Source organism: Peromyscus californicus, unplaced genomic scaffold (genome assembly GCF_007827085.1).
Source record: "Peromyscus californicus insignis strain IS unplaced genomic scaffold, ASM782708v3 Scaffold_8__1_contigs__length_139910024, whole genome shotgun sequence".
In the NCBI taxonomy this organism is placed as follows: Eukaryota; Metazoa; Chordata; class Mammalia; order Rodentia; family Cricetidae; genus Peromyscus; species Peromyscus californicus.
This window is the reverse complement of record NW_026294606.1, coordinates 96,458,060-96,475,931: the sequence shown is the minus strand read 5'-3', so window position 1 is coordinate 96,475,931 and position 17,872 is coordinate 96,458,060. Positions and strand designations below refer to the sequence as shown.

The 17,872-nt window shown below is 43.5% G+C and overlaps 1 protein-coding gene across 1 annotated transcript; it reads left to right on the top strand.

The window, feature by feature from the left end:
• Positions 1–256: 256 nt before the first annotated feature.
• Positions 257–13,628, top strand: Clec3a (C-type lectin domain family 3 member A). The gene is made up of 3 exons (XM_052729268.1): positions 257–1,071; positions 6,869–6,952; positions 10,000–13,628. Exons 1-3 carry the CDS (start codon positions 750–752, stop codon positions 10,389–10,391), a joined length of 798 nt encoding a protein of 265 aa, XP_052585228.1. The 5' UTR covers positions 257–749; the 3' UTR covers positions 10,392–13,628.
• The last annotated feature ends 4,244 nt before the right edge of the window (positions 13,629–17,872 follow it).

Here is a 17,872-nt window from a genome sequence, read left to right as displayed (position 1 = left end):
TTGTTTTTTGTTTTGTTTTGTTTGGTTTTTTTACAAGGTTTCTCTTTCTGTAGCTTTTGCTGACCTGGGACTCACTCTATAGACCAGGCTGGTCTCAAACTCACAGAAATCATCCTGCCTCTGCCTCCTGAGTGCTGGGATTAAAGAAAGGTGTATGCCACTAGTGCCTGTTTTTTGTTTTTTTTTTTTTTAAATAAAAATAAATGGGCCAGCAAAATGGCTCAGGGGGCGAAAGTGCTTGTCACCAAGACTGGAGAGCTGAGTCTGATCTCTGGGACCTACTAGGTGAAAGGAAAGAACTGACTAGTGTAGGTTGCCCTCTGATTTTCACATGTTTGTGACATGCATTCCCATACACACACAGACTCCCATATACACACAGACACAAACACATGCAGATGCACACACAGTGTATATTGCAGGAACTTCCCTGATGGGAGGAGGGGTCACAGTATCACTTTATTTTCTGTTGGGGAGAGTTGATCCCAGGGTTTCACATCTGCCAAGCAAACACTGTGCCACTGAGCCACATCCTCAGGCAATTCGGACAAAAAAAAATTTTAACTCTGAAAACGGAATTGGATCCATTTTCCAGACGTTTGATATACTTGAGAGCTCTAAAACATATATTAGATACATATCAAAGTTTTTTTAAAAGGCAAATCTTTCTTTTACTCAAATACACTCGGAAAAGGCAAATCGATGGGAAAACGCAAACAGAATAAAAATAAACGAATCAGGAGCCCAGCATGAGGTGTAAGAACAGGGAGCCTCCTTATGCCATGGCCCGAGGAACATTCCAGCCTTCCGTCAGCAGGCTTCTAGCCAACCTTGGAGCTCCCTTATATAAAGTCAGCCCCAGGCAGCCCAGAGCAAGATGTGGCCTCACAGCCTCCCTGCTCGCTAGTTGCTCCAGTGCTGCTGACCAAGTGGCCAGACTGGCCTGTCCCAGAGCCATGGCAAAGAATGGACTTGTCATTTGTATCCTGGTGGCCAGCTTACTCCTGGACCAGACCAATAGCTACCCATCCAGAGTGAAAGCCAGGAAACATAGCAAACGCCGTGTGAAAGGTAATGGGACTTTGCTGCCCAACAAAAACCCTAGGCTTATTCAGGCAGGGAAAGAGCAGGATAAGATTCATACTCAAAATGCACCAGGAGACCATCATTACATCGTGGGTGTGTGGCTTTGCAGGGGATCCGGTGACTTTTGGAGTCTCTGGGGAGTTTGCTATTTAAAGAAAACATGACTAAGTTATTACTATTATTATTGTTATTACTATTGAAAAAATTTCTCATAATGAAAACAGTCCCTATTGTGTGTCTCTTGTCCAATGAGTTTCAATAATGTGGAACATTTCTGAGCTAGAGCTCTCATGGACCTGTGGACATAGGGCTTAATGGATGATGGGAAAGCGAGACACTGATTAGCAGTGCCCTGTGATCTCCTGGGTATAAATAAATTCAAATATATTTGTAAGCTCACTGCAATCTCATTAAGTCAGATGACTAGGGCAACTGTGGCTTCCTTTTTGTCACTGGCTATCCTGTTGGTTTATTTTGCCATCTCTACTAGCCTCGGGACAGCTATTGAAACCATGTATCTAACTTTTCATATCACAGAGCACTGGATGTCTCTTTAATTTAAGAACCTGTCAACACAAAATCAGACAGAATTTAAAGATATTTTGACACGGAATTCACTCGTCAAGAGTAGCTAGATTTGAAGTGGGTTTATACCAGGTTAAGAGACAAAAACTTCACAGCTGCAAGAACCTAGATGATGCGACTGCGTATGCCTGAGGTGGGAACCAAAGCAGAAGAGAAAGGCAGCAGGTCCAGTGACATGCTACCTCAGACTCTGAGCCATTTTCCTAACAGGGCGTTTCAAATATCATGGCACTCTTTCCTCACCACTTTTAGTTTGTTAAATGCAAAGCTAAGCTGTCATGGGTGGCTGGCTCACTTGGGAAGTGGAGGCAGGAGGATCAGGACTTCAAAGTCACCTTTGGCTAGTTGGGAGTTTGAGGCTGGGCTTCTTGAATCCCTAGCTCAAAGAAACAAAACAAAACAAACAAGCAAAAAACCTCCACTAAAACTTAGATTCTACCTGTCACAAGTGGATGATGGATCCCCCTGTGGGTTTTTGTTGTTGTTTGTGGGTTTTCTGTTTTGTTTTTTCTTATCCTCAAAGGTCATTCCTAGGGGTGTTTATGAAAGCCTGGTCTGAGGGAAGGTTTCTTAAGCAGAGATACTTTTCCTTATAAAGTATTGCCTCTCCGTGCAAGCTCTTTAAATGAAAGTTTCAGATACTTCTCACAAGGAGGTGAAGTGCATCACGGCAGGTGAGGACAGAAGAGAGAGAAGACACTAAGTGGAGTGACATACTTTTGTGCTTCTCCTTTACTGAAGTAGGAACTGTGGGGAGAGGGTAAAAAAAATGTATAGACGTGAGTTTCTTGTTCTTTCTAGCTCCTTGTTGCTCTCTCTCTCTCCTATCCTAAGATCACCTCCAGCAGGTATGTTATTTTATTGTTGCAAACACGTCTTAACCATCCCCCTGACCCAAAGGAATAATCTTTGCCTTCGAGTCTAATGAAAGTCACGTCTACAAGAGGTAAAGCAATCAGCCTAGATTTGCTGGTTGCTTCTTTTCCTACCTATTCACTCATATTTTTTTTAAACATTTTGAGTACTTTGAAATAATACCAAAGTTTATCGAACCAAATGTGAAAGCCAAGGCAGGAATGGTGACAGATATTTGTAATCCCAGTGCTTGGGAGGTGGAAGCAGAAGACCGTGAGTTCAAGACTAGCCTCAACTGTATAGCAGATTTAAGGGCAGCCTGGGCTTCATTAAGACCTTGTCTCAAACCCGCAAAAGCAACAACAGCAAAAAAGTAAAATCCACCTTTTCCCCTCCAGTCCTTACCCAGAATTATCTACCAGCTAGTAACAGTAGATAAATATCACCCAGATTGGCATTGCAAATATTTGGCAGGTAAATAAATTTACTTTATGTGTTCAGTCTTGGATAGCTATAAATGGAGGCATTTTTCATTCATTTTAACAGTTGCATATGTTACTTTATTGTTAGGGGAGGCTTTGACTTAACTGGTTCTTTCTTGGCAATGTTTATGTGGTTTCTGGTATGTCTCTCTTTGACACAATGTTCCACAGGAGACCCTTGTGCACGTATGTCCATTCTTGTGCTAAAAGGCTGCGGTATACCTTCTAGATGCGACATTCTCTGGTAACCTGACCCTGTAATTGTCTCTTCAAATGACAGCACCAGCCTATGCCATTCTCACTCAACTGGACAACCTAACACCTTACCGTGGTTCCACTGGAAATGTTTTTTGTGTTTTTCTGTCCTGGATCTGATGCCACACAGTCATGATCACAAAAGAATAGGAGACCTTTTAAGACACTCGAAGTGGCAGCAGCAGTTAATCACCAAAGTGTTCCCTGAGTACTTACTTCATAGGTCTCTACAAATTACGTGTTATACTAATGAATAAAATATACCTTTTAGAGCAAGCTAGCTCCTCAGGGCATTCCTTCTGTTCATCCATCCACCTGAGCAACAGAGAACGGAAGCCACCAAGACCCCCAGATGATGGCTGCCATAATGATCTCCCAGGAGCCTAATGGGAACACATGTGTCTTTGTGGTAATGATAGTGTTTACAGCTACTTATTTAAATAGGAAGAAGCTGGAAGCTGAGCAGGAAGGAAGGGGGATGAAACGTGTCTGGCTGACAGCTTCTGCGTTAGGAGCCAGACCTCAGCGGGCCTTTGAAAACCTGGCCCCAGTAGCTGGTGGGTTTGCATCTAAATGCCCCTTTTATTTATTCCACTTTGAGTGGTCTCACAGGAAAAAAAAATCTTTGGGTAATTGTATTCCTGAGCTGAGCTGTCGGATGCTTAAGAACTGATGTACAATGTCAAGTGAAACAGAGGGAGGGGGAGGGGTGCTGAATACCCCAGAATGCAATTTCCTAGCCCAAATGTGGAAACAAACCACTGGATTTTACACTCTCCTGAGAATTCACAGGGACACAAAACTGATTTTCTTTTGTGTGTGTGCCTGTACATATATGTGTCAGTGTGTCTTCACAAGTGTGCACACACATGTAGGGGCCAGAGGGACAACCTCTAGTATTTCCTAGGTGTCATCCACCTTGTTTTTGTTGCTGTTTTGTTTTTTGATTTTTTTTTTAAAGAAGTGTCTTTTCTTGACCTGTAGTTCTAAGTAAGCTAGACTGACTGACCAGGGAGCCCCAGGCATCTGCCTGTATCTGCCTCTCAGGCTGAGATTATTAGCACGCCACCATGCCTGGCTTCATTGGTCAAACTTGGATTTTGGAAAGTTCAAACTTGGCAAGCACTTTCCTGGCTGAGCCACTTTCCCAGACCACAAAACAGAGTCTCTGTATGGCAGGCCCACGCAAAGACAGCAGGAGATGGTTCATAATCACCTTTACGTGTCATCTCTGTCTAAACCCATGTGCTGGGGACCAAGGAGGTGGAGACAGCTGCTTTGCAGAAGTGGGTCAGAGGAATGGGAGAGAACAGGCTGGAAGCCAGAGACACCCACATTTGAGCTCTGTGTCTTACCGACTGGGAGACATTCAGCGGGTGGATTCAGCTTTCTGTTTCTCTGCACCCTCTTCTGTAAGCTTCTAGACCAGAGTGTATATCTCAGAGATACCAGAAGAACTGATCTCACAGACTAGTGCATAAGATATCTTTTTATATATATACATGTTTAGTATTTGGTACGGCTTGTCACAGTTCCTAGCGATCACTAAGACAGTCCCCATTCTTTTGGAATTTAGATTCAGCCACAGCTACTCACTTACACACAACTGAGGTTAAGCAAAGACAATCGTGAAGATTTTTTGGCCCCATCTAAGAACATTTAAGAATAAATAACTGAGGCTAGGGATATAGTTATCAGTAGAGCCCTTGCCTAGAATGCATCAGATATATGACCCTGGGTTTAATCTCTAATACCACCAAAGGGGTGGGGGGGGGGGGGAGGATAAAGAGAAGGGAGAAGAAGGGAATGAGGTGGATAGAGAACAAGGAATAAGGAGAAGTAGTAGGTGGTGATGTTCCCGTACAAAAGTTTTCAACGGTCCTTTATCACCCAATGCCACCAGGAGCCACTGCACCTCCATCATACCTCATCATTCATGTAAAGATCTCAGGGTCAGGGAGGAGAGTCCCAGTAAATCTGAGTCCTGGCCGTATCCCCCATGGCCCTTAGCTCACTGCACTCATCTTCCAAAAACATTCAAATAACATAAACCTTTTTATATCCCAAGTGTATGCCCCCAATGCAAGCACGATTCATGTGCAGTATTGTGCCAAGCATAGGGAGAATCATGGATAATAAAACCAAGGAAATGAAGTAAGTAAAATACAGATGGTGCTCTGAAGGAAAATAAACAAAGTTTGGGAAAGATTAGCAGCGGGGACGCTAATTTCCAGGGTTATCAGAAAAGTCTGCTCAGAATACACAGTTAAGCTTGGTAAGGAGAGGTGAGAGCAGACACCATCTGCAAAGTCCATGAACCTTCTCAGCCAGGTTCTCTTCGTGTATTGTTTTCAGTAAACATTTGGCTTGGCTTCATCAGAACCACCACTGCCTGGGATTCTGCATTCCAACGCTGTCATTTTGTTTGTTTGTTTTTTACATCCCAACTGTGGTTTCCCCCCTCCCTCCAGTCCCTCCTTCCACACCCTATCCACTCCTCCTCCATTTCTCTTCAGAAAAGGGCAGTCCTCCCATGGATATCAGCCAGCCATGGTATATCAAGTTGCAGTGAGACTAGGAATCTCCTCTCCTATTAAGGCTGAAGAGGCAACCCAGTAGGAAGAAATAGCCCCAAAAGCAGGTAACAGAGTCGGAGACAGCCCCTGCTCCCAGTTAGGAGTCCCACAAGAAGACCAAGCTACACAACTGTCACATATGTTCTGAGTGCCTAGGTCAGTTCCATGCAGGCTCCCTGGTTGTTGATTCAGTCTCTGCGAGCCCTTATGAGCCCAGGTTAGTTGGTTCTGTGGGTTTTCTTATGGTATCCCTGACCCCTGTGCCTCCTCCAGTCCTTTCTTCCCCTCTTCCACAGGATTCCTGGAACTCTGCCTAATGTTTCGCTGTGGGTGTCTGCACCTGTTTCCATCAGTTGCTAGGTGAAGCCTCTCTGATGACAACTGGGCTAGGCACCTATCTCTGAGTACATCAGAATATCATTAGGAATCATTTCATTGACTTTTTTTTTTTTTTTTTTTTTTTTTTTTTTTTTTTTGGTTTTTTGAGACAGGGTTTCTCTGTGTAGCTTTGCGCCTTTCCTGGAACTCACTTGGTAGTCCAGGCTGGCCTCGAACTCACAGAGATCCACCTGGCTCTGCCTCCCGAGTGCTGGGATTAAAGGCGTGCGCCACCACCGCCCGGCTTCATTGACTTTTTTTCCCCAGTCCTATTTGGTTCTATCCTTGGTCTCTTGTCTGTCTAGCCTCTGGGTCCTGGACCTCCAGGCAGTGTCAGGGATGGGCTTCCTCTCACAGCATGAGTCTCAAGCTGGGCCAGTCATTGGTTGGCCACTCCCACAATTTCTGCACCACCTTTACCCCAGCACATCTTGTAGGCAGGACAAATTGTATGTTGAAGGTTATGTGGGTGGGTTGGTGTCCCAATCCCTCCACTGGAAGTCTTGCCTGGTTACAGGAGATGGCTGGTTCCTCTGGATCCCCCATAGATTCCAATTTTTTGGGGTTTTTTTTTTTTTTTTTTACATTTCCATTATATCTAATTGAATATTTTCCATCCTGCCCCCTACCCCACTCAACAACGCCTCCCAGAAAAGGATGGTGACCTGAAGTCTCAAGTTGAAAAGCTGTGGCGAGAAGTGAACGCCCTGAAGGAAATGCAAGCTCTGCAGACAGGTGAGATGGCTATTCACCTGAGTCTAGTCTGGAAGGGGAGCAGGCAAGAATCAGCATGGCCCAGGATTGAACTCATCCAGATCACATGTTGAGTTCCGGGGTTTGTCTGTTCATTAAAAAACAAAACAAGATGAAAAACCAAATCGAAACAACAACAAAACATTGACAGCCAAACATGCTAGCACACGCCTTTAATCCCAGCAGAGACAGGCAGATCTCTGAGTTCCAGGACAGCCAGGTCTAAAGCTGGGGGTGAGAACACAGGAGGATCCCTGGGGCTCATTGGCCAGCCAGTCTAGCTGAATCACAGAGCTCTAGGTACAGTGAAATACCTACTAGAAAAACAAGGTGGAGAGAAGTGAGGAAGACACATGACTTCAGCCTCTGGCTTCCATGCAGAAACACACACAGAGAAATACACCCATAGAAATGCACACACAGAACACACACATAGAAACACACGCACACAGAAACACACACACACAGACAGAAACACAGAGAAACACACACACACAAGAAGATACTTTAAAGGTCAGGTCTTAAATACTTTGTTTGTTTGTTTGTTTGTTTGTTTGTTTGAGACAGGGTCTTACTATGTAGCTCTGGCTGTCCTGAAACTAACCATATAGACCAGGTTGGCCTCAACCTAACAAAGAGTGCTGGCTGGGACTAAAGGCATGCATCACTATGCCCAGCCCTAACTACCTTCCCTATAGGTGGAGAAACATAATGAGGAGTATTCAATATCCAAAATGAAGCATTACTGGATGTTCACTGAGTGCTGTCAGGGAACCACTGAGAGTTGACCAAACAGGTCCACAAGGCTCTCCAAGGCTACACTCAACATGGATGCACATGGAAGGACATTGACTAGGGCCACAGCTTCCTAGCAGACTTTGTCTGGAAAGAAGCACTCCTCCACAGCCTATTAGCTGCACACACTTCTGGCCAGGAGCTGTGCTCTAAAAAGATGAATGAGTGATAGCAGAATGCATAGGTCCAGAGCAGTCCTGCCTTATAAGGGTACCAGGAATCAATGTCTCTCATACCAACTTCGAGAATTGAGTTTTGAGGGTCCCTGCAGGAAGCCTACTTATTAAAGTTAGCACCTTCAGGCAAATGAAATCACAGCCTCTCATCAAGTATTCATTACTCCCAAGCTAGTTACCAAACCAGGGTCACCTTCACCATACACAATGGTGCCTTGGAACAAGGGTGATAACACTCCTTTTACCAGCTTTCCAGGGATGCATAATTGGAAAGTTAAAGTAAGGGCAAATGATTCTGTATAATGAGAAAAAAAAATGTTACTTTTTCTGTGTGTTCTGACACCATTAATACTTTGTTCTGAGACAGGATCTCATGTTGAGCAGTATGGGCTCAAACTCACTACACAGCTGAGACTGACTTTAAACTCCCATTCACTCTGCCTCCACCTCCCAAATGCTAGGGTTTTAGCCATGCACCACTATACCAGGCTACTACCTAAAAATTAATTTTTCCAACATATATGCTGAATAGTCACTTTACACTGACTTTCCAATAATTCATACTAAAATGTGAGGGAGGGAGACTTGAATCATGCACTATGGCTTTGGAGCTTGACTTAACAGTCTAAACCCTTAAACTCCCTGTGGGTTTATTTTACCCTGGATAACCTAAGCAATATTACTAGCCCCCAGCCTCCAGTTCTCTTCATAAGAAAACCACAGTTCCAGCTAGGCATGGTGGTGCATGCCTTGTAATCCCAGCACTCAGAAGTTACAGGTTCATTCAAGGCCAGACTAGGCTATAAAGAGAATTCTGTGCCAGCCTGGGATCTGTGTCTTGTCTTTTAGGGCATGGCTGTAGCTGAGTTGATAGAACGCTTGCCTCACAAGCACAAAGCCCTGGATCCCATTCCAGCACTGCATAAAAAACCAGGGTGTGGTGGCACATGCCTGCTAATGCCACAGAATCAGGAGGTAGAGGCAGGAGAATTAGAGCTGAAGGTCATCCCAAGCTACATAGTCAATCTGGGGGCCATCCTGCACTACATGAGACCATGTCTACAAAAACCACAGTGAGGACGGGCAAGACGGCTCAGCAGGCAAAGGTGCCTGCCACCAAGCCTGACAATCTGAGTTTGATTCCTGAACTCCGCTTAATGAAAGGAGACAACAGACTCCCACATGCTGTCCTCTGCCAGACGCACTGTGGCAGGTGGATACACACACACACACACACACACATACACACACACACACACACACACACACACACACGGTGGGGGTGGAGAGGGAGAGATCCTGTGTCAAAAAGCAAGCAAACAAATCAAAGTAGGGAGAAACCCACTATTCTCAATGACTTTTTGTTTGCTTTTTCCTTCCTTCCTTCCTTCCTTTCTCCCTCCCTCCTTCCCTCCCCCCTCCCTCATTCCCTCCCTCCTTCCCTTTCTTCCTTCCTTCTTTACTTCCTATCTTCTCCCTTCCTTTTTTCCTTCTTTCCTTTCATCTTTCTTTCTTTTTCTTTTTTGGTTATTATTTTTGTGATAAGATCTGTCTATGTGGGGCTGTCTGGCCTGGAACTGTAGATCAAGCTGACCTCAAATTCATAGCAAGCATTCTGTCTCAACCTTTCAAATGCTACAATTATAGGCATGTGCCATAACAAGTGGTTTGTGGTTGCTTTTTAAACTATTATGAAATTCCATTCTGTTCTAAAAGTCCCAAGGAAACCCACCACATAGTTCCTTACATAAACTAGGATACAAATTATATCAAAGCAACCTAGGCTAAGGTTATGTTTTGAGTCTTTTGTAGGTATGAATTCATTATATGTTCTCTAAACTCTTTTGGGGCATGTTAAGTTGTAACAATTTTGTGGGGTTGTTGAAATTGCAAGTGCTTATTATTGTGGCTGGCATGATAAAAACCGTCGATGGTAACTCATCACGGTCAACACATCAATCATTACACAAACATCTATCAATGCTTTCTAGGTCCAGTATTAGGAGTGTCACACACAAAAGGCATCCTATTACATCACCAAATTTCCCATCTTCACAGTTTGTCTTCGAGGCACCAAAGTCCATAAGAAATGCTACCTTGCTTCAGAAGGCCTGAAGCACTACCATGAAGCCAATGAAGACTGCATTTCCAAGGGAGGAACCCTAGTTGTCCCCAGGAATTCCGACGAAATCAACGCTCTCCGAGACTATAGTAAGAAGAGTCTTCCAGGTGTCAATGACTTTTGGCTGGGCATAAATGACATGGTCACAGAAGGCAAGTTCCTCGATGTCCATGGATTCGCCGTCTCCTTTCTCAACTGGGACCGTGCCCAGCCCAGTGGTGGCAAACGGGAGAACTGTGTTCTGTTCTCCCAGTCAGCTCAGGGAAAATGGAGTGATGAGGCCTGTCGAAGTAGCAAGAGGTACATATGTGAGTTTATCATCCCTTAGCAAGCCCCTCCCAAATATCCCTTCCAAGTAAGACTGGTCATGATAAATAAGCTGGTAGTCACCCTAATTAAGCCAAAATTACATTTATTAATTCCAAGATTGTAATGCCAGTATTGATATCCATAGGTATATAGAGTCAGACCATGTTTCTACTATAGCTCATTGTGATGTTACCCATCATGTAGCAAAGGGGATCAGAAAAGAATGATCCATGGTAAGAAAGAGACTTCTGAAAATGGGCTGTCAAATCCCTTTCCCACTCTCCTCATCCATCTCAGGTGGATAGGCCTGGCGTATTTGAGAAATATATTAGCCATGTGTTTCTTCAAGACAGGAAAGCAAGACTGGGCTGCCTGGAAGATTTCTCCTTAAAATTTAGTCATGATGGAAATACATTTTGAGAAATTTGTCATTGGTTATTTTTTAGTTGTGTGAATATTGTAGTATGCACTACATGAACTCTTATGTTGTAGGGCAAAACTTCAGGTGGCCTCTAAATGACCCTAAGACAAGTAGTAGACACAAGCAATGTGAGGATTCTGCTGGTCTAACATGACAGGCTTTCACAATATAGTTCTCTTTCTAAGTGCAAACACATAATCAAAAACAGTTGAAAACACAGTGAAGTATACTATCTTTCCATCACTATAATGAGATATCTGACACAGACATATATGAAGCAATGTGACATATATTTAGTTTGTAGTTCTAGTGGCTCAAAGCCAAAGATTAAGCAATCCCTGTGACTCGGCCAATGGTGAGGTTGGCCAATCATTAGCAGGAACTAGTGGTAGCATCTCAAACCAGAGCAGAAATAAAGATAGATGGCAAGCAGGGTCTCCTTTCCAAGGAGTGTCCCCAATCATCCAAGGACGCCCTAGACGGATCCACCTCCTTAAGGTACACAATACCTTTCAAAATTGTCACATCAGGGTCCTTGAGGGGACAGAAGCAATCAAATGATCTTCAGCTATAGTGTATGATAAACACATAAACCAATACACTGTCATTTATTATTGTTACCAAGTATTACATGCTGTGCTTAATCATTGTGTTAAACTTTATGACTAGTGGTGTGCTAGATTTGTTTTTAGCACTGTCACCAAGAACACACAGAGTGCTACATATAATTTGCTACATGAGGACACCAAAATGTCTCTAGGCAACAGGAATTTTTCAGCTACATCACAGTCCTTGGGACTACCGTCAAATATACAGTCTATTAGTGGTCAAAATGTTGTGCAGTGCGTGGATATAGTTGGTTGATAAGACTGTCCCAAGTTGGAGGTTCTAGGTGCTATATAATCCATAACCTTTCTAGCACAATGTTTAATTTCATCCACCCTGTTAGCCTATGGTCCTTGCTTTCAGATGTCACATCCCCTGGTGGGACGTGGATCCTGTCTATGACATCAGAGCAGGAATGTCTAAAGAGGTTCTCATCTAACTCTTCAAATTTTCCCACTCCAGCTTTCTTGGAGGGTCTCAGTCAAGACCACCTCCCCAAAGTGAGTCAACCTATTTGATCAATTTCTGCTCTCAGCATTCTATAACAGCTTCTAGCCAATATACAGCACTAAGGCAGGAGAAGGGCAGCAGGTGGTGAGGACAAAGAATAGACCAGAGAAAAATAAGGCAAGGCTGGGGTGCAGTTCCGTAGGTAAAGTGCTTGTCTAGCAGGCAGGAAGATGTGGTTTCACATGAACAGGACTCTTAAGCCTATAATCCCAGCACTGGGGAAGTGGAGGAAAAGGATTAGGAGTCCAAGGTCATGCTCTATCAATTGGACTGCAAGTTTAAAGGCAGCCTACGCTGTTGCACCAGGTCCTGTTTAGACAACAAAAGAAAAGTGCCTCTTTCCCTTCACTTATGTGTCCTTACAGTCTCCCTTTCTATGTGATAACAATATTTTTTTACTTTCTTTACATATATATTTCTTCAATTATCATTATGTATTTCACTTTATGAGGGGCAGTTTGTCATTAGAAGCTAAAAATTTGCCTTAAATAATACTATTTCAGAGTTACACATGTGTGCAATTTTTTATTCAAACAATGCTATTTCCATTAAATTGCTTAACTAGATTTTATAAAAATAACTTCATTGCTTAAAAACAGCAGCATAAATTTAAGGCTTAGGGGAAATGGGTTTTGGAGAAATAAACAATTCAGAATATATTCTATCCTTCAAATAAATATCTTTTCTCTTTTGTGAATAATGTTTTGCTCCCAAGAGCTGAACTGCATATGCTTAGAATTAAATTTTAGGTTGGCTTTTTCATTGCTCAATAAAGCCCCAAATCTGATCAGTGTGGATGTGTTTAGATATTGATTACATTTATTCAGATTATGATATTTATATTAAACTGGGCAGAATTTAAGAGGGAAAATGCCTGTATTTGATCAAACTGGTAACACTGGTGTATTTGGAGAACAATTTCAACTGGCCTTGAAGAGGCACAGTCTTGAGATGGGGAGACTTTAAACATACCCAATTGCCATTATATATACTGGGAAGTAGGCTCCAGAGTTATTTTCTTATATGGAAGAAAAACACAATGAGAGAGGTGACAATGGTCCCAAAGCACACTCCCAGAAGTAGTGGTCAACTCACCACACCCTCAGCAACCATGGAGGCTCTGACTTAGTGAAATCTGTCCCAACAGATGATGGGACAGATCCCAATTCATGGCTCAGATTCCTCACTTAGGATCATAATTTGGGCAAACAGGTGACCTTGAGAAGACATTGACTCTGAAGCTGCTGTCCTTGACCCCTTTGCAAGGACAGGGTTAAGGAGCCAAAGACCACATGTAGATGGCAGAGTTTGGATCCCCAGAGATTGTGTCAGATAGGATCATCCTTTCCAAGGAGACACATAAAAGGCTTTCCAAGGAACTCAAATTAGCAGCAGCAGCAGCAGCAGCAGCAGCAGCAGCAGCAGCAGCAGCATCTAGAAAACACAACCCAGCAGCGCCACCACCGGCAGCTGGAGGAATTCCCCTCCCCCTTCAGAACTCCATTCACTTAAAGTGAGATCTTTGGTTACTGTGCTGTGGAAAGAATGTCATGATGAATCAGAATGGAGCAGAGTTAGTGACTATTAAGTGTTTAGACAGAGTCATAGAGGTAAAGGAAGGTACACATCCTAAGACAAGGGTGTAGGCGTCTCGAGAGAAAGTCACATTTCCTATCTTTACAGTGCCTGTGTATATGAACCTGCAACTTTCTAAGTTAGGTTCCTCAAATGATGTAATTTATAATAAGCTTAAAGATTAAGGAAAACATAAAATTTAAATAAAGTTTGAAAGTTAAATAAACATGTATGAGCTGATTTCTCTCTCTCTGTGTCTCTCTGTCTCTCTGTCTGTCTGTCTGTCTGTCTCTGTGTGTGTGTGTGTGTGTGTGTGTGTGTGTGTGTGTGTGTGTGTGTGTGTGTGTGTGAATGTGTGCCTAAGCATGTATATGACTGTGGAGGTCAGAGTATGTCAGGTGCCCTTCCTCGGGTACTATTCCAATGTCTACTGGTTTTTAATTTTTCCCCTTAAAATAAAGTGCCCGACTTGCTAGAGCAGGCTGAGTGACTAGCAAGCCTCGGACATCTGCCTGTCTCTGCCTCTGCTGGGATAACAAACTGTGTTGGTTTTTGCTCTGATTTTTTTTTTTTTCATTTGTTTGTTTGTTTGTTTCGAGACAGGGTTTTCTGTGTAGTTTTGGAGCCTGTCCTGGAACTCACTTTGTAGACCAGTCTGACCTCAAACTCACAGAGATCCACCTGCCTCTGCCTCCCGAGTGCTGGGATTACAGGTGTGCGCCGCCACCACCCAGTTTATTTCTTTTTTTAAAATGGGTTCCTGAGATCAAAAAACATGAAGCAAGCACTTTACAAGTTGAAATATCTCCCCAGCCCAATTTATCTTTCTTTTCTTAAAAGTTATTTTAAATGAAATATAAGCCGGTTTTATTACTTAGAGTTAGCAATGAGGGAGGAGTACCATAGCACTAAAACTCAAGGCTACAAAGAGGCTGGCCCTGGGTAGGCATAGCTCTATGTTGGCGAGGTCCTTAGAAAAGCAGGTAGTCTGGGCTTTGTAGCCTGTGTTGCAGTTACTTGACTCTCAGCTAGAAAAGAAACTTAATCCCAGGGTGAGGAGGGGCTTCTTTTCCCTCTTAGGTTACCTTCATCTTCCATCTTTCTATCAGGCCTCAGAAAAAATAGACCAGTGTTTCCCAACCTTCCTAATGCTGGGACCCTTTAATACAGTTTCTCATGTTGTGTGACCCCCAATTGCCCCAGCCAGTGGGGTCTTCAACGGGGACCTAAAGGGAGGGCTGGCTAATGAGAGGGACAAGAGACACAAAGAATGAGAGCAAGACAGGACATCTGATCAAGCTCCAAAATTTTATTTTTCTCTCAAGGCATATATAGGTAGGCAAAGGGGGCTGCGAGCGGGAAGGGACTTAGTAATGGGGGTTGCAAGCGGGAAGGGATTTAATTATGGGCTGTTCAGCCAGCAGGAAATGTTGCTCTGAAGGTTATCTATCTACCCTTGTCTAACTGCCTAATTGCCTAACTGCAGCTCATTCACCTGATATCTGAGAAGAGGTTCTGGTATCTGTGAGAAGAGGTTCTGGTGCTATGGAGACTTAAGCAAGACCTAGATCTAAGAAAAGAGGACAGAAGCCCAAATATGGCAGCATGTGTGTCAAGGGTCGCTTAGGCTTATGGCTCCCGTCACCCAATCATAAAATTATTTCATTGCTGCTTACTTCATAACTGTAATTAGGCTACTGTTACAAATTTTAATGTAATATCTGATATGCAGGATATCTGATTTGTGACCCTCAAAGGGGTTATGACCCACAGGCTGAGAACTGCTGGAATAGACAAAGGAAACAGCAAAAAGCCAAGAGGCGCCGGGCGGTGGTCGCGCATGCCTTTAATCCTGGCACTCGGGAAGGAGAGGCAGGTGGATCTCTGTGAGTTCGAGGCCAGTCTGGTCTACAGAGCAAGATCCAGGAAAGGCACCAAAACTACACAGAGAAACCCTGTCTTGAAAAACCAAAAAAAAAAAAAAAAAGAAAAAAAGAGAAAAATCAAATAATAATAATAATAATAATAATAATGTCAAGAGGCAAATTAAGAGACTAACTTGTATAATCTGTCTCATGGCACTACTATTTAACCAAAAACTAAAACAAAGACTAAAAATAACCACCGAAGGCCAAGCAGATGTTCAAGGTCTGTGCTGTAGCCTAAACCCATGTAGATATGAGTGGCCTGTGCTGCCACCTGAAGCCATGTTGATGTCCATGGTCTGGGCTGTCTCAGAGGTCCTCATCTGGGTCTGTGGTCCAACTGCAGCTGGGGCTATGTTTGTGGTCTGTGCTGTCGCTGGAAACCATGTGGAGGCCCATGATTCGTGCTCCCACCTACTGTGAAGAAGAAGGATGTGGTGATATTTTATTTGTACTGAAAAACAGTGATATTTTATTTGTATGTTAATAAATAAAGTTTACCTGCAGATCAGAAGACATAGCAAACCATTAACACAAAAGTCAGGCAGTGGTAGCACACACCCTGAATCCAATCACTTGGCATTCAGGGTCTCTGTGTATTCAAAGTCATACTAGGGAACAGAACCAAGTGTGGTGACACACTCTTTTAATCCCAATACCAACCATAGAGACCTGGAGGTCTGTACAGACAGGCAGTGACAAGGAAGTGAAGTATCTGGGCTAAGAGCCAATGAGAGGGCAGAAAAACAAGGTAATAAAAGCGCAGTTTAAACAGGAAGTAGCTCGCATTTTGGAAGCTACAGAGCAGGTGAGGTAAGGTGGTTGGTGGCTCTCACTAGTTCCCTGATCTCTAAGGCTTTCACCCCTATATTTGGCTCCGTGTTCTTTATTTAATAAGACTGCTTAGAAATTCATCTACAGAAGAAGGCTACTTTTGCTGTGATATCAATGACTGCAGATACACAGTTGAGAGAAAGGGATAAGGAAGGTTTCTGTGACACCTCTCCCCCTCAAAGGGTGGCAGTCTGGACAGGAGCCATCAAAGAGAAGTCTCAAGGGGTGTGGTGGGGATGTTGAAGTGTAGCTCTCCACAGTTGATGGCTCTGGTGTGGGTGCAGGAGGGGAAGGACTTAGTTCTATTTAAAGGGCTGGTCACTGAAAGTTTGACCATGCTCCAGTGAGTATATAAATAACACAAATTAGACTTTCCCCCCTTATTTTTATTTTTGCTTTTTTTGGGGGGGAGGTTGCAAGGGTGGGGAACAGACATGGAAGGACAAGGAAATGAATGTGATCAGGGTGCATGATGTGAAATTCCCAGAGAATCAATAAAAATGTTATGTTAAATAAAATAAAATAAAATAAAATAAAGACACATGCTCAGGGGCTAATGGAGGAAGGCTGATGGAGAGGTTGAGGCCAGTGAGTTTTAGACCAGCCTAATATGAATGTGTGTTAAATGGGGCTCTGCTGTGGGTGAGCTGCCAAGCCAGTGGAAGAGAAACTGTGTGGAATGATGCCAGTTTGCCCAACGGAGAAAAAGCAAGCTCTATAGACAGCAAACAGTCTGACAAACATGGCATTTACACAGGGAGGGATGCAAGTGCAGTTCCAAAGTACGCCCAGCAGGGGGAGACCTGGCATATTTGGGGGTTGGTTAGCTTTTTTATGAACAAGGTCTCATGGAGACCAGGCTGATCTCAAACTCCCAATGTAGTCAAGGGTGACCTTGAACTTCTGATCCTCCTGCCTTCGCCTCTTGAGTGTTGAGATAACAGATTTGTACCATCTAATACATGTTAGGCAAGCACTCTACCAATTGAGCTATAGCCCCACCTCAAGAACTTGAAAATTTGATAACGGTTGGGGTGTGTCACTTACAATTAAAATAATTCTGGAGAGACTAGAAAGATGGCTCAGTGGTTAAGAGAACAGTTTGCTCTTGCAGAGGATCCAATTTGGTTTCCATCACCCACAAACGAGGTGGCTCACAGTCACCTGTATCTCCAGCTCCCAGGAATCTGAGGCCCTCTTTTGGCCTCCAATGGTACATGCAGTCATATGTACATAGCCACACACACACACACACACACACACACACACACACACACACACACACACACACACACAATTAAAAATAAATCTTAATGATAATTCTGAAGCTGGGGCTATAGCAAGGTTGTTAAAGCACTTGTCTAGCAAGTAGGAAGTCCTGGGTTTAAACACCAACACTGCATTAACTGGACATGCATGGTATAATACACCAGCAATCCTAGCACTCCAGAGAGTGAGGCAGGAGGATCAGAAGTTCAAGTCAATCTTTGACTACACAGTAAGTTTGAGGTGAACCTAGAATGGATGAGCCCTAAGTGTAGTTGGTCAATGGAAACTGACATTTTCAGCCAACCTCTGCTGCATGGAAGCAAGGGTGTGGGAATGGAGAATGGGAAATGACAGAGTTCT